General features: G+C 28.1%; 3 protein-coding genes across 5 annotated transcripts; 2 read left to right on the forward strand and 1 right to left on the reverse strand.

Moving 5' to 3' along the window:
- Positions 1-1,780: 1,780 nt before the first annotated feature.
- Positions 1,781-9,347, forward strand: LOC141533610 (trace amine-associated receptor 9). Of its 3 annotated transcripts, XR_012480319.1 has the most exons (9): positions 1,783-2,416; positions 3,177-3,302; positions 5,660-5,776; positions 6,162-6,316; positions 6,406-6,553; positions 7,411-7,665; positions 8,183-8,282; positions 8,353-8,543; positions 8,718-9,347. XR_012480319.1 is itself a non-coding variant. In XM_074252593.1 (8 exons), exons 1-8 carry the CDS (start codon positions 2,192-2,194, stop codon positions 8,726-8,728), a joined length of 1,137 nt encoding a protein of 378 aa, XP_074108694.1. In that variant the 5' UTR covers positions 1,781-2,191; the 3' UTR covers positions 8,729-9,347. The 3 variants fall into 3 exon arrangements, 2 of the variants coding, with proteins under 2 accessions (XP_074108694.1, XP_074108693.1); XM_074252593.1 differs by lacking the exon at positions 8,353-8,543 and having other exon boundaries at positions 1,781-2,416; XM_074252592.1 differs by lacking the exon at positions 8,718-9,347 and having other exon boundaries at positions 8,353-8,658.
- A 333-nt stretch (positions 9,348-9,680) lies between these two features.
- Positions 9,681-11,708, reverse strand: LOC141533609 (uncharacterized). Its single transcript, XM_074252591.1, has one exon. The coding sequence runs from the start codon at positions 11,649-11,651 to the stop codon at positions 9,789-9,791; it is 1,863 nt and encodes a 620-aa protein (XP_074108692.1). The 5' UTR covers positions 11,652-11,708; the 3' UTR covers positions 9,681-9,788.
- A 111-nt stretch (positions 11,709-11,819) lies between these two features.
- LOC141533629 (uncharacterized) lies at positions 11,820-13,452 on the forward strand. The gene has a single exon (XM_074252620.1). The coding sequence runs from the start codon at positions 11,842-11,844 to the stop codon at positions 13,399-13,401; it is 1,560 nt and encodes a 519-aa protein (XP_074108721.1). The 5' UTR covers positions 11,820-11,841; the 3' UTR covers positions 13,402-13,452.
- Positions 13,453-15,207: the final 1,755 nt, after the last annotated feature.

The raw sequence follows: 15,207 nt of genomic DNA on the forward strand, positions 1-15,207 counted from the left end.
AAGAATAATACGAATAGAATACGAGAAAATTAGATTTCGCGCGAGTTTTCCATATCTCACGGATTCTGTTACGTCTTGCTATAAAATATTTCCATTAAAATATTATAGAAAAAAAAAAAAAAAAAAATTGTTATTATTATCATTGGCAATAAATCATAGGCTTGATAAAAATCAATGCTGATTGTCTAAAAATATTTAGAGCAATAATATGTTTTATTCATGAAAATAAACAGAAATAAATTCGGCAAAAAATCTTTAATTCAGACGCTATCGAATTCTACTCCAATAGAAAAGTATATTCTTAGCAGGCTCCTGGTGTAATTTATGCGTTGTCTTTTTAACGTTGTCCTTTTACAACAGTTTACCGAAAAATCCCTCGGATAATGAAAAACAAAAAATTCCCGTAAAAACACTCAGGCATATAAATTAACTTGACCTCTTTCGCGAATTTATCAATTGAAAAAATTATTAGTGACATTAATTGATATTCGACCGAATGGAAGATAAATAAATCACAACTTTGTCAACTTTTTTTTTTTTTTTTTTTTTTTTTTTTTTTTAGTTTCAAGTTCGATGCCCTCGAGAGTTGTTCAAGTTAGAGAGTGACATACAGTCACACATCCCCTGAGAGCTGTTCTATTTTTTTTTAAATCTCTGGGTTATGTGTAAGTAGAGAAATAAAAAAAAAAAAAAAAAAAAAAAAACAACAACAACAACTTCAGATATGACGTGATAAAAGTCTGATGACTAGACGTCAGAACTTTAGATACTTTTGCAAGTTCGGTTTGACACAAGTCAAGAAATCAGGATTACATTTTTTTTTTCATTTTATTGTTAACACCACATTGAATGATATCTAAATGCTAAGTATTTCAGATAATTTTTCATATTAAATCTTAAGTATAGTAATGATTTATATTTGATGAATCGTTAACTCAAAAAAAAAAAAAAAAAAAAACATAATCCCGTTACTTTTTCAGACTTACAGCAGTAGATTAAAACTTATCAGCAGTTATAACTTTAAATACAAAATCAATAGTTCTACTACAAACGGAAAAGAGTCAGCTTTAATTATATGATAATGATGATGATAATAATAATAATTATAACAATGATGATGACAATGAAAATTAAACTAGTAACATTAAAAAGATTACTTGAAATGGTTTAATTATGCAAAACAGTCATTACTATAATTATTATAATAATAAAAAAGATTTTTCGCGTGAATTTTAATTGTTTAATTACTCGGTTATCGCCTTCAAGTTTATTCGTATAAATTAGAGCCTCATATACTCCACCAAATAAAAAATACTGATAAATAAATAAGTTAAGTTTTAAAACAAAATTTAAAAATTAGAATTAGACTCTTTAAATAATTGATTTAAAAATAATTATTAGCGATGAAAATTCAACAAAATTCCTTCAATAAAAAAAAAAAAAAAAAAAAAAAAAAAAAAAAATGAGGTCAACTAATCCGACAATCGTTAATAATGAGAGGTTAGTTAACAAGAACGTTGGTTAAAACTCATCATCGAATTATAGTTGAATTTACAGCGACGGAAATATTGGTAGAGTCATAAGTGCATGAAATATTAATTTAAAAAAGAAAAAAAAAAAAATTAAACTATGCAATTTTTTTTCCTTTATTTTGGATACTATTTTTTATTTGCGGTCTATTTACTTTTTACTGAGAAAGTTTATGAGATTAAGTGGAAAGCTCTCTCTTAGCCGAGGGCAAAAAAAGTTTATAAACTTTTGGGTTTTTTTTTTTTTTTTTTTTCATTTTTTTGTTATTTTCAGCTTTTACCGACGACACTGAAAAGTCCTTAAAATATTGATCCATGTATTTTTTTTCTTAATAACTCGTTAATAAATTTAAAGAGACATTTTTTATAGATAAATGTAAATTGTAATTTTAACGTATCTTTAATATTTATAATGAAATTGAGTGGCGAAACATAAAACTCGGTTTTATGGTGTGGAATGAATAAAAAATGGGGATAAATTTGGGGAAATAAAAAAATAATTGCAACAGTGATCGTTGATGGTAGTGGTAATGGTAGAAAATTTATTTGACACTGGTGGTGGTGGTAAGAAGACTCGGAAAAAAAGGAGGGATGTAAGCTTAAGCTGAAGCTCAAACAGAGGGTGAGCCGAATAGAAACTCAAGGAAAAAGGTATTTGAAGAATGTTAGAGCATCAGACGCCAACTTTATTACCACCAGCACTCAACAACAGCAGCTGTTGGCCTACTGACGCCGGGCATAAATATACACATTGGCCAACACCGGGACCTGGACAATTACTGCGCGCAACCTTGATACTTTTCTTAAGTATTGGAATTTTGGTCGCCAATTTGTTGGTCATCTGCGTCATTAACAGTCGTCGTTACAGCAAATACATCCATGCGCAGGTCAGTTTTTCAAGTTTTTCAAAGTTTCAAAAATAAATTGTTAAAAAGAAGAAATTGATTTATAATCAACATTGAAAGCTTCTTGCTATTGGAATAAATATAAGAAATGGGTATAATAAAATCAATTTTTTATATCTGGACGATAAAAATTCATATAGAATAATAACTACTATAACAATAAATCTTTTGAAAATTTAAGATCCATGTCACGTAGAATAAAGTAACTTGATATATATTAGTTTAAGTATACTATATATTAAAGAAAACTACAAGGTGGTATTATATATCTGAATGTATTTACTGGGCTGTTGGCATTTGCATATGCATGAGCAAAGCTGTAGAAAGTGGCTATATACTACAATATATAGTTTACACAGTGTATGTATAGGAGGGTGAGTAAGCCGAGAAGATATGATGAAATGTTAGTAAGTCGATGAGAGGAACAGACTGAGACATAAACTATTCTATGAAGATCATCATGAGGCTTACAAGAGCTTTATCCCCATTATATATTTGTGTAATTCAAATCTAAAATATAGATAGTTTATTTATTATACGTACGAACCCACCGTACAAGAGCTTCTTACAAGAGCTTATTATCGATAAACTATTTCTAAAGATTAATTAATTACATCTAGAATAGTTTTTTCTTTCCCGTTGTACGCGATTCAGAGAAGACTGTTGAAAAAAATTTTTTTTCAATTATGCTAGTATATTTAATAAAATATATATAATCTTTATTTTTTTACCTACCTTTCAGCCAAAGTATCTGCTAACGAGTCTAGCCAGTAATGACCTTGCAATTGGCGTATTAGTTACGCCATTTGGATTTTTACCGGCAGTTTACGGGTGCTGGCCCTATGGTGAAGTGGTCTGTCAAATTCAGGTTAGTTATTAAAACAACGCAAACATTGGTTATAATAATAATAATAAAAATTATACAAGATTCAGTTATTTTATCCTGGATTAATTTTGCTAATTCATTATTTGTTCAAGAAACATGCCTTTGCTTCTCTAAAACCACAAACTTTTTGATTTTCTCGTCGGTTATGTATGCTCAAGTTGATTTGACAGAGTTTGAATTGTTGATTATATGTAGTAAATGTTATAATTTCGAGACACCTTGTTTGTCTTTGGTTCATATATAAATACAAACTGATTAATAATACTGATGGAAATATTGTTACAAAAATTTTTCAATTGTCTTAAAAAAAGAAAAAAGATAACGTGGATAATAGTTATAGCCCACAAAGTATAAAATAATAAAAAGAAATAGATATTTATTGTTAGTATAAGTTTATGGCCACATACAATCGAACAAAAACAGTTTCACTGTTAAAAATTGCGCCAAGTCCACGTTCATAAAACTCATCTTAATAACATCTACACTTTGCAAAAAAAATAAGACTCGTTACAATAATTTTCATTCTATACAAAAAAAAAGTTAAATACAAAAAAATACCAAGAAACCGTCATAATGTTGAAAAAATTGAAAAAAATTTGTTGAAAATTTAAAAATTAAGAAAAAATTTTTTTATCGTACTTGGCGCGCGTCATTGAGTACCCCAAATTTTTTCGAACGAATTTCAACTCGAGAAAAAACGATTTCGCTTGAATTTATGTAATGTAAATATGTATAATTATATATTATATCTTTTTTTTTTTTTTTTTTTTTTTTAATAGTTTGTAGTATTCATGAAAATAGAATTGATGAAAATAAAAAAAAAATGTACATGCATTGATTAACAATTCTCTCGATATTTTTAAAAAATTTAGAATGAAATGAATATTTATTAGTTATTTATTTATTTACTTAATGATATTGATATTGGCTGACGTCTAACAATTTTTTTTTTAATTATTTGAATTAATTAAATAGTAATTCCTAAAAAATTACACTCGTAAATTTTTTAATTTTTTCCACATGAGATGTGCTTGTTATTATAATTTTCAAAAGACCACGCTAAAAGTCTATATACATAAAGTTGACGCATGCGCAGTGCAAATATTTAGAATGCATACATACAGCTAATTAAAAATGTTAATTAAACAACAAATAAAAAATGTGAAGTAGGAACAAATGTTAAATATACATGAACAATAAAAAATACAGGCTTGATGACCCAAATTGCTACCAAAATATTAAAAAATGCGACAGGGGGGCTAACTTAAAGGTACATTATTAATAAATTCTTTTTAAAATAAATAAATGGAGAACAATCAAATGTTGAGAGTGAATAATAAAGAACAAACAAATAGCTGAAAACGTGATAGAAAAAAAAAAAAAAAAAAAAAAAATCAAAAAAGAAAAAAATTTGGGGTTCTAACTTCAGTGAGCTATCCCGTTGAATCTACAGTTTATGTAGAAATAATTCCAGTGCACTCTGGTAATTGTAGATGCAAGCTGTGAATTAACTTTTTTCAGTGTAGTTGCGTATCTATAGTAAGATTACTACACACTTTTATTTTATCTAGTCTGTGGCGGTGACTTTTCTCCTTTTCTCCATGAAAAAAAAGTCAGGATCAAAATTTCTGGGCTTACTATAGTTTGTGCTGTAATTAAAATTTAATAATTTTAAGTGAATTAAATGTTATAATTGATTATAATTAATTAATATCAGTAAAATAGAGTATGACTTACTTTTATGATATATCATTTTGGAAAAAGGAGTACCATATAATTAAATAAAATTTTGCAACCTCGAAATACCATTCTGCTTACAGTAAACACAGTCGGTAGTCTGGCGCTCCGTTTACAATGGAATTTTTGAACGGAACTTGGCGCCAGATTCTACCGAATCTGTAGAAGATACGATAGCAGATAATAAAAATTGACCGGAAGCCGTTTGAAGAGCTATTTCAAGGATATATTCCGTTTCCATTTGATACTACGGATATAGAATAGATTCCAGAGTAGTAGTGTGTAAGAATTCTGGTGTACACCCGTTTATATTTTATTGAATACCAAAGCTCATACCAAAACAAGTGTACTAACTTAGAATAGTTACGCGTTGGTGTATTCTGTGAAATCTCAACGCCCAGGATTATCAATGTTTTTTTTTTTTTTTTTTTTTTTTTTTTTTTTTTCTTGGCATTATATCAAATTTTTCTTTATTTTGTTTGTCAAATGAACAAAATTTTTATCACAAATGCTATGATAAAAATGTAATTTGAGGTTGACATATTGTCAACCACCATTCACAAAAAAAAAAGTTAATCATATCGGTGAATTAAATGTTGCAGGCACTTTTACGGGGTGCACTCACCCAGCAAAGTGCAGTTATTCTTATTTGTATGGCAATCGATCGTTACGTTTGTATGCTGCATCCTCATCGTTATCACCGGCACTCTTCAAAAAAGGTAACGCTCTTTATTTATTTATTTATTTTTTTTTTTTTAATTAATAATTATAAATAATGTATGAAAAACTTTTTTAATTAATGGATAATAAATTTTTTTGTTAAAGTTAAAGTTAAAGTTATTAGTTATAATGACCATATCTAAATATATAGATATATAGACAAACTAACAGAATAACAACAAAATCGTATTGTGGTTAGTTGACTCAATTATTAGCATGCGATAATCATTCAATTTCACGTCTATCAACGGACAGAGATTATATTGTCCATGTTATTATTCATGGGATAAATTGACAATTTAAACTTTGTATTTTATTGAAAATATGAATATATAGTAACAATAGGTAAATATAGGTAACAACTTTGAATACTTACCATTGTAGTACTACATGCGTCAAGGTTGCATGGCTGTAATGTCTACGACTTGGATTGCCAGTATCGCAATATTTGGAAGCCTTGTTTTACCCAGTGGAGGATACTACTTCAACAGCTCGGGTCTGCTGGCTTGCGATCCATTTTTTACTCGGGCATCTTTCAGGTAATCAGAACGTTTTTTACCGGTGAATAGATTGATATAATTGTCAAAAAATTTTTTTAATTCCTGTAAAAATTAATTTTTGTTTTAAGAATCCTCGCGTGCTGTTGTTTCTATTTTCCGACAACTATGGTCCTCATGTATTGTTACGGCTCAGCGTTTCATGTCAATAAATTACGATTAAAACGCGTTGTTTGCGTTAACACACCGGAAGTTATCAGCGGCAGTAACATTGAAAGGGTAAATATCATTGAATTAGTATTTTTTAATTAAAACCGCAAAGTTCCTTCTAAATAGCTCTAATTATTTTATTATATATTTTTGGACTTAATTAAAATTAAAATTACCGAGTTTTATCCTTGGGGCAAAAAAAATAAGGATATATATATATATATATATATATATATATATATATATATATATATATATATATATATATATATATATAATATTTAACTTGTCTAACCGATCAATCTTACTGACTTGAGTAAACTTTGTCAAAGTACATGAAAAGCTGTCTGCTAAATGATTAACTTGCTATCTGACAAGACAGTCTCAAGTAATAGAAAGTCCAACTCTGAAGTGTATTCATTTGAAACTTGATAGCTCCTTCTATAGACTATAATCGATATGATATATCATTGTGACAATTTTGACTAAAGTAACTTACAGTGTAGTCGCTATAATTAAATTGTCGACAATATGACTCTTGCACGGATTTTACAAAATAAATTTACTTATTTTATTTAGGGTTTTTTGTTTGGTCCATTGATTTTTCCAGAGCAATAAATGTAAGACGTTTTTATATTCTACTTTTATTTATTTATACCAGAAACGGGAGGATATAAGATAGTTAAAAAAAAAAAAAAAAATGTAAGATTGAGGAAACGATAAAAAGGTAGAATGGTGAAAGCTTTAGCATTTTTTTTTTTTTTTTAATTATTTTCAACTACTTGATTTGAATCAACTAAATTTAGTAGCTCCTTTTTATCTACTATTCATTTAAAATGACAAATTTTATAAGGAAAAAATTGGTCGATCTGAATAATTCATAGCACAAAGGAAAATGCTCACTTAAAAATAAATAAAAATTTCAGTTAGTAGCACACGAGAGAAGACTGTCAACATCAGCCTCGAGAACAATGGCGGCAATGAGTCTTGGTTTTATTGTGATGGTCACCCCATGGACAATACAGGAAGTTGTGGTCGCGTGTACAGGAAGCAAACCGCCGCCATTTCTAGACTTCCTTGCCACGTGGCTGGCGCTGTCAAATAGCTTTTGGAATCCATTTCTCTACTGGCTTCTCAACAATCATTTTCGGCGAATTTCACGAGAAATTATCAATACCAAGGTAATATGACAATAAATAATAAATGAGTTTTAATTTTTTTTTTTTTTTTTTTTTTCCACCATGTAGTTTAAAACTGGTATCTAGAAATTTTTTTTGACAATAATTGTAAATTATAACAGTAATTAATATATAATACACTTTAACGATTTGTCCTATTTATAGAAACACACAGACGCACATACAGATACACAATATTTTTAAAGCTCGTTGCTAATGTAGGTCTCAAGTGATTTATGTGACAGTGAATAATGAATCTCTGTCCTGTTTATAACGATTCTACTTGAATTTATATACTATCGTATATTATACATATACATTTGCTGTTCACACGTGAGCAACTGCCGAAAAAAATTCAACATGGATTTATTGTATATATAAAAAACATTACCGAAAACGGAGAATACGGTTTTAAATTTTAAAAATGGTCAATGTTAATAGCGACATGATGACGATATTATAGTAGAAACATCTTTAAATTTTGGATCCTTTTAATAAAAAATAAAAATTATCATTTCAGATTTTTTGCCGGCAAAAACAATTGGGTCCAAACAAAAATTGCTGTGCAACTAGCACCGGAGGACTAGACGTCTGCAGTATCGGCGGCTTCGATATTTCAGGTAGTATTTTCGTAGAAAAAAAAAAAAAAAAAAAAAAAAAAGTAAATTGAAAATTAAATTTACTTTGAAGGTATCGATCGATGTTCAATAGATCATTCTTCGCTAGCACGGTGTTCAACGCCGTCATTAGTGACTCCACCTCTACCTTGGGAATTAAATTATCAGAGCATCATCGGGGTTAATGAATTATCAATAACGTGAAATAGGGATGCCGCCACGCAAACCGAAGAAATTCTATCTTCCGACGATGATGCCAGTTAGGTATTTCTTCTTCTTCTTCTTCTTCTTTTATTTATTTATTTATTTATTTATTATTATTATTATTATTATTATTATTATTATTATTGTTATTTTTTTTTTTTTTTTTTTTTTTTTTTTTTTTGTGGTGGCATTATTATAATTATTTTTATAATTTTTTTTTTTTTTTTTTTATAGCAAATATCTAATGAAACATACAGTATTAACAATAAAAAAATTTTTTTAATATATGTCTTTTTAGTCATAATAGCACTGCCTTTATTAATAAAGAATAAAGAATAATAAAATAAAAAAAATTTTCATTTTCAAATATACTGTTGTTCATATTAGTAATAATTATTAATATAAAAACTAAATAATTTAAAAATAAATGTTAGAATTACTCAAGCGAAAATACACGCACCATTAGATGTAACCAGTTTATTAATAAAACGATTGCAATTAAATAATATTTGCCAGAAAACTAGCAAAATAAAAAAAAAAATTAAAAACGCTTTTTGTATAAAAAATAAGTTATCTTTTATAAATTCAATTAGTTATATATGTAAGGCTATAATCGAAACATATTTACGTATTGATTGATTAATGTTAATATCGATGAATTTGAGTCAGTTTACACAACTTTGTTAATTTTGCTACTAATGTTGGTAAAAATACTCTACTTGTAATGTGATGTAAATTTATTGATTTTTTGTAGAGTGAGATATGTATATGAATAAATTACAGTATAAATAAATTTAATTAATAACGTGATTTTACACGGCTTAAAAATATATGTATTTATATATGTAAAAAAAGATAATAAATATTGCGTATGTGAAATATTTATATCAATTTATTGACTCTCCCTTATTATTATTGTAGATAATTTTGTAATTTATTAGATCCCTCTGATGATAAGAAACCTCTGAAATTTATATTTTTTTTACCAACACCTCACTTTACCATATCATGATGATCAATAAAAAATTTTCCATCAGTAATTGCAGTTGTTAATTTAACGTTATACTTATCGACAATTTTATTGCTAACGGTATGTATTTGTAGACAAACAGATAGGAATCTACTGGTACAAATTATTATCATCAGTATTATTACCAGATGCCGATTTTTATCCTTATAATTGGAAAAAAAAAAAAAAATCTTTATTCAAATAATTACATTAAACAATTAAATTAATTATCTAATCTCTACAAACTAATGATATTTATAATTATAATTAATTAAAATTTTTTCTGTCCTCTTTTACTAATACTCCTTTCCCTTTCGTTTGCTTATCGATAAAAAACTCGTTGAGCTTTTTTTCTGCTTGGTATTTCGTTTTTGGATCCATTCTTGATATTCCTTTGGATCAGGTCTAATCTCATCAAACTCCTGTTCACTTAAGAGCTTTCCATGATCACCATGATAATGAATATAATATTTACTTTCTGTCATCCAGAAGCAATGATTCATGCAAATGGACTTTTTACACCTGAGACACCTTATAAGCGTTGGATTTTCACAGCTACCAATTTCACATTGCTTATTTCTTTCAAATAGTACATCATTGTCCCTAAACGCCCAATCAACAGCATTGGTAAATCTTTCGTCTCTGTCCCGTTCAGTATAATTGCAATCTTCCCAAGACTTGACTATTGCCTGTCGCCATTTTGGGCTACTAAGCTGATTATGAGTAAATGCCTGAATCATCAAGATATTATTCCTTTCATAGACCATAAATTTTTGAGGATACATTTTGATTTCCCTCTGGAATTCCTTGACGTAGTGCTTCCAGCCGCGGAAAAAGTATTGATCACAAGGCTGAAGCACACTGGTCCATCCACCAGGAATGTGCCGTATGGTAACTTTATCAGGTGTTCCATTATCAATCAGTAATTTTTTCAAAGCCTCCTTCTTTCGAGTGGTAGCAGCGTCCAATAATAAAATAGTTTTCTCCCCAGTTGCAGGCAAATAAACTTTTTCAAACCACTTGTCGACAATTGGGCCACTAGTCTTTCCACCTTTTCCCGCTGTAATAAAAAGATTCGGGCTAGTGAAGAGCTTAGAAGCGACATCCGGTCCAATATATCCTTTTTTCTCCCTCAGGACAATTAATACGCGAGGTAGAAGCTCACCTGCGGCGGAAATTGCCGGCATTATTGTGTAAGAAGTCCGGGTCATATTCTTTTGATCACCTACAATTTTGACATCCTTGACACCCTTGTCATCGAGCGTTCGCTTATCCAAAAATTCATACTGGTATCCACTTTCATCAGCATTGAAAACATTTTCAGCCCCAAATTTCTCAATGTCATTTCTGATGTATAAGACAAACTTTGCAGTAGTAATTATTTCTTTGGCCTTATTCCTGTCTCTCACGCTGTAGAGGTAGTGAGTAATTTTCCTTGAGACAATTGAGTGTCGCTTTTTGAAATAATGCAGCCAGGTTTTAGATGCAACGAATTTCTTTCCCGCAAATGTGATTTTCTCAACTTGAGCGACGTCTTTTGCGATATTTATCAGGTCCTGGCCTTTTACCGGAAGATAAAATTCCCGCCTACGTCGATACTCGCCGTATACTAATCTATCTAGTAAATCTTTTCGGTCAATCTTGTTGAGCTTTCCTCCTTGTCTTACATTAAGAACGTAAGATTTCCACTTTGATAGCACAGGAACACTTTTTAGGATGCGATCAGGCTTAAATAACGCGACTACTTCCTCCTGACTGGCACCAGAGTAGAGGAGGTAGTCCACTACGGCTTGTTTATACCTAAGGTGGATAATTTTTCCTCTATTTTTTTCTTCTTCAGCTGCCTGTTGCTTGGTATTTTGATTATTTTTCTTTTTTTTTGCGGCCTTCTCCTCCAACTCCTTATAAAACTCGGCCAATCGAAATTTTTCATCATCACTCATTATGTCAGCTTCAGTCAGCGTAGTTGATACTTGACTTTTTTCTATATCTGGATCTTCTTCTCGGTCACTTTGCTCAGAACTGATGTCTGACCCGAAAGCAAGGCTTGATTCGATCGCAGAGTCAACATCATTGTCAACAGAATTTAATTTTGAAGTTACGTCATTAAAATTTAAATCGATAATTTGATAATTAGCATTAGAATTACTATCAGTCATTTTATTATATAAAACAAAAGAATTATCAAAAAAACTAAATAAAATGTCAAATGTCAATATTTATGATAAATCTTCTTACTATATAAAGCGATGAAATAAAATAAAATTAATATAATTTTTTATTTTTTTTAAATCATTTATTATAGTTAACAAGTGTGACTTGAAAAATAATAATAATAAATAAATAAAAATGCCTTTAATAAATCAAAAACACGTAGTAAGATTATTACAGTCTTATTTTCCGGAAGACGGAAGTGAATCAGGAGTAAATCGCTTCGAATTAAATCTAACTTTTGCTTTATTAAGAATACTAAAAGATGCATCAGAAGCGGCTACTTTCGATTTAATCCCTGATAAGACCCTCGAATTCAAGGAAAATTATGATTTTAAAGAATACAAAATCGAGCCAATGATAACTGAGACATCATTACCATTACCACTACCACTACCACTACCACTACCACTAGAAATTGATCGAAATCAACCATCAACATTATCAGGCTCATTGGTACCACTAGAATACAAACAACGTACTGTAGCTTACTGGCGCAGTTACAGACCCGGCTGGCATATGCAAAAAATAGAACGTTCTTTTTCGGCCGTTCAAGCTAAATTCAATCTAGTCAAAAGTATCAGTCAACTGAAAATGTGGGAAAAAGAAATCACTGGAATGGAAATAATGAATGGACTCGATCGAATAAATATCCAGGTCCTGGATAAATTCGCGGAAGAAGTTAGCGTTAATAGAATCATAAAGGAAAAGGACATTCAGGCGTGGGCACGGGACGAGAATAAAAAAATCAATTTGGAAGGATTTAGGGCTTCAAATAATTGGCTAGAGAAGTTCAAAAAGGATCATAAGATAATAAAAAGAAAGATTTACAAGTTCTTGATAAGAAACAAGGAGAGCCGAGTGTCAGATAATCTTGAATTAGCCTATCAATTTCGCAGGATGGTTCGACAACATATAGAAAACTTGGAATTTAGTGATTTATTTCACGTCGCAGACTATCAATTCAACAAGAGGTACTCAATTGTTATCATAATAAACGGAGAAGGAAAATTGCTAACTCCGCTGACGATAGTAATAAAAGATGCTACCAAGTCTGCTGGTGATATTGCAATTAAAGCCGAAGAGGAAAATCCTTATCTGCGGGTGATAACCGGAAGATTCAACATTATTACTCCTCGTCCAGGTGTTAGGTGGTTTCGAGAGGAGTTACTTCCAAATATGGCCGTAAACAACTGCCTAGTGATAAATCAAAGATTAGCTCCGGAAAATGTTGAGAGTTTTGTAACAGAGCCGCAAAGTATTACTGTTGATGTAATTCCATATGGTTTGGAGTTCATGTTGGAGCCAATGAGAGAAGGTTTCAAGATCTGGAGATCCTTTATAAATGCAATCATTGATTATATAGAAGGTCATAATGAGGTGAACTTTGATCAACAATCGATGGAAAATATTATTAAGATTCAGGCGTTTGTCTACAATCAACTAAGTGCTGAAATATACACAAATTTGTTTATAAACGCTTGGAGAAAATTCGGGTACCTTGATATTAGTAATCTCGACACTGAAGCCTTTGATAATCCGGTAAAAATAGCTTTCGGAGAAAATTGGTCAGAAGTCAAATGTAAAAAGTGTGATGAAGAGTCTTTTATTAAATGCGCGCATTGTAATGATTTTCTGTGCTTTCAACATGCATTTATTGTGCATGAGACACCGGGGTTTCATTATCATATATATTAATTTAAGGTGACAAACAATCATTTAGATGATTCTATTAAAACAAATTTTTAATTATTTTTTTTTTTTTATCATTCCTCAATTAAAATTCAATAGATTTTTGCGTCTGATTAAAATTCATTAAAACTACTAATTTAAAAAATCACACCTGGGTGTTGCTTTAATAATATTCACGGCCTTATTGAATCGTTTTCGCGCTACTTGCATCAAACTGATTGATCGTTCAATCGTTTGAATTCTTTTAATTATTAATACACTCGAATTTAATCAATAAATAAATTAATATTCAATGAGCAATGTGTAAAAAAAAATAATTAATTGTTACGTCTGACAAAAATAATTTCATACTACTTGAATTTTTCTCAAATTTTCAGCGTCTGACTAAAATAATTTTGTACTACTTAACTGAAAATTGAGCCAGGGCTCTACTTAAATATTGAGTATAATAATTGTTTGACTATTTTAAGACTATTCTACTTGACTAGACATTCTATTGGTTAACTAACTGAAAGTTTAAAAAAAAAAAAAAAAAAAAACTTAAACTTAAACTGAAAGGAAAAAAAAAAAAAAAAAAAAAAAAAAAAGTAATTATTTATTCAAATCTTTTATTTTTAATTAATACAAATGTACGATATCAATTATTATAATTAATTACTCATTAATAATTAATTTAATCTTAACCTAATTGTTCACAATAAATCTTCATAATTATTTATAAATAATTACACAATAATATCCTTAACTATTTTTTTAAATCATTACTCATAATAACCATTAATCATTAATTATTATTATTATTATCATTAGTGTTGATTTGATCGATTAATCAAAACAGTAATATCAATTAAAAATCTAAATAAAAATACTAATTAATCCAGTCGATTTTAATTAACAATTAATAATTAAAAATTTATATTATTATTTTTAATAATAAATAATTAACGATGGTTTTTTTTTGTTTCATCAATTATTTATTATTAATTTTATTTTTAATGATTACGCATCATATTTACAATGGACGTGATGCTTATTTGCTAAAATAAAAATAATATTTAATTAATTAATAAATATAAATATACAAAAAGTAATTGATATTTTTCTTTTTAGTTTAATTTTTTTTATTTTTATGTCTTTTATGGTTTTTTTTTTTTTTTTTAATAATAATAATTATTAATTAATAATTATTTATAAAAAAAAATGGATTCTTAAATATAGATTTTTTTTTTTTTTTATATAAAAAAGCTGATATATAATCTTTTTTTAAGAAAAAAAAAAAAATGACTACGTGTTTTTTTTTTTTTTTTTTTTTTTTTTTTTTAAATTAGTAGGCGTGTAAATTTTTCTGGGGAATTTTTTAAAAATTGTTATGATTTTAAATTTGAATTTTTTTATGAGGAAATTTGATTTAAAAAAAATTTTTATGGGATAATTTAAGCATTTAAGAAAAAAAATAATCATTAATCAATTATTTACACACCCTATTAATTAATATTAATAATAATCACCTAAATTGAAAATTACTAATTTATTTTTTTTTTTTTTCTATATACTGTTATAATCATTTTTTATATATATATATATATATATATATATATATATATATATATATATATATATATATATATATATATATATATATATATATATATATATATATATATATATACTTTTATTTTTTATTTACTTTTTTTTTTTTTTTTATATAAAAAGGAACAAAAATATAATTTATCGCATTTGTGTGTATTTTTATTATTATATACTTATTATATTATTATTTATTTTTTAATTTCAAATTTTTTGTTGCTCAAT

The sequence above is a fragment of the Cotesia typhae genome, unplaced genomic scaffold, assembly GCF_013202065.1.
Source record: "Cotesia typhae breed Kobodo isofemale line unplaced genomic scaffold, CoteBio_Ctyphae scaffold_121, whole genome shotgun sequence".
Classification (NCBI taxonomy): domain Eukaryota; kingdom Metazoa; phylum Arthropoda; class Insecta; order Hymenoptera; family Braconidae; genus Cotesia; species Cotesia typhae.

Coding starts and splice junctions, on each gene's coding strand:
- LOC141533629 (XM_074252620.1), top strand. CDS start 11,842: ATGCCTTTAATAAATCAAAAACACGTAGTAAGATTATTACAGTCTTAT.
- LOC141533610 (XM_074252592.1), top strand. CDS start 2,192: ATGTTAGAGCATCAGACGCCAACTTTATTACCACCAGCACTCAACAAC. Junction 6,554..7,410: donor GCGGCAGTAACATTGAAAGG/GTAAATATCATT, acceptor TAAAAATTTCAG/TTAGTAGCACACGAGAGAAG. Junction 8,283..8,352: donor CGGCGGCTTCGATATTTCAG/GTAGTATTTTCG, acceptor TTTACTTTGAAG/GTATCGATCGATGTTCAATA.
- LOC141533609 (XM_074252591.1), bottom strand. CDS start 11,651: ATGACTGATAGTAATTCTAATGCTAATTATCAAATTATCGATTTAAAT.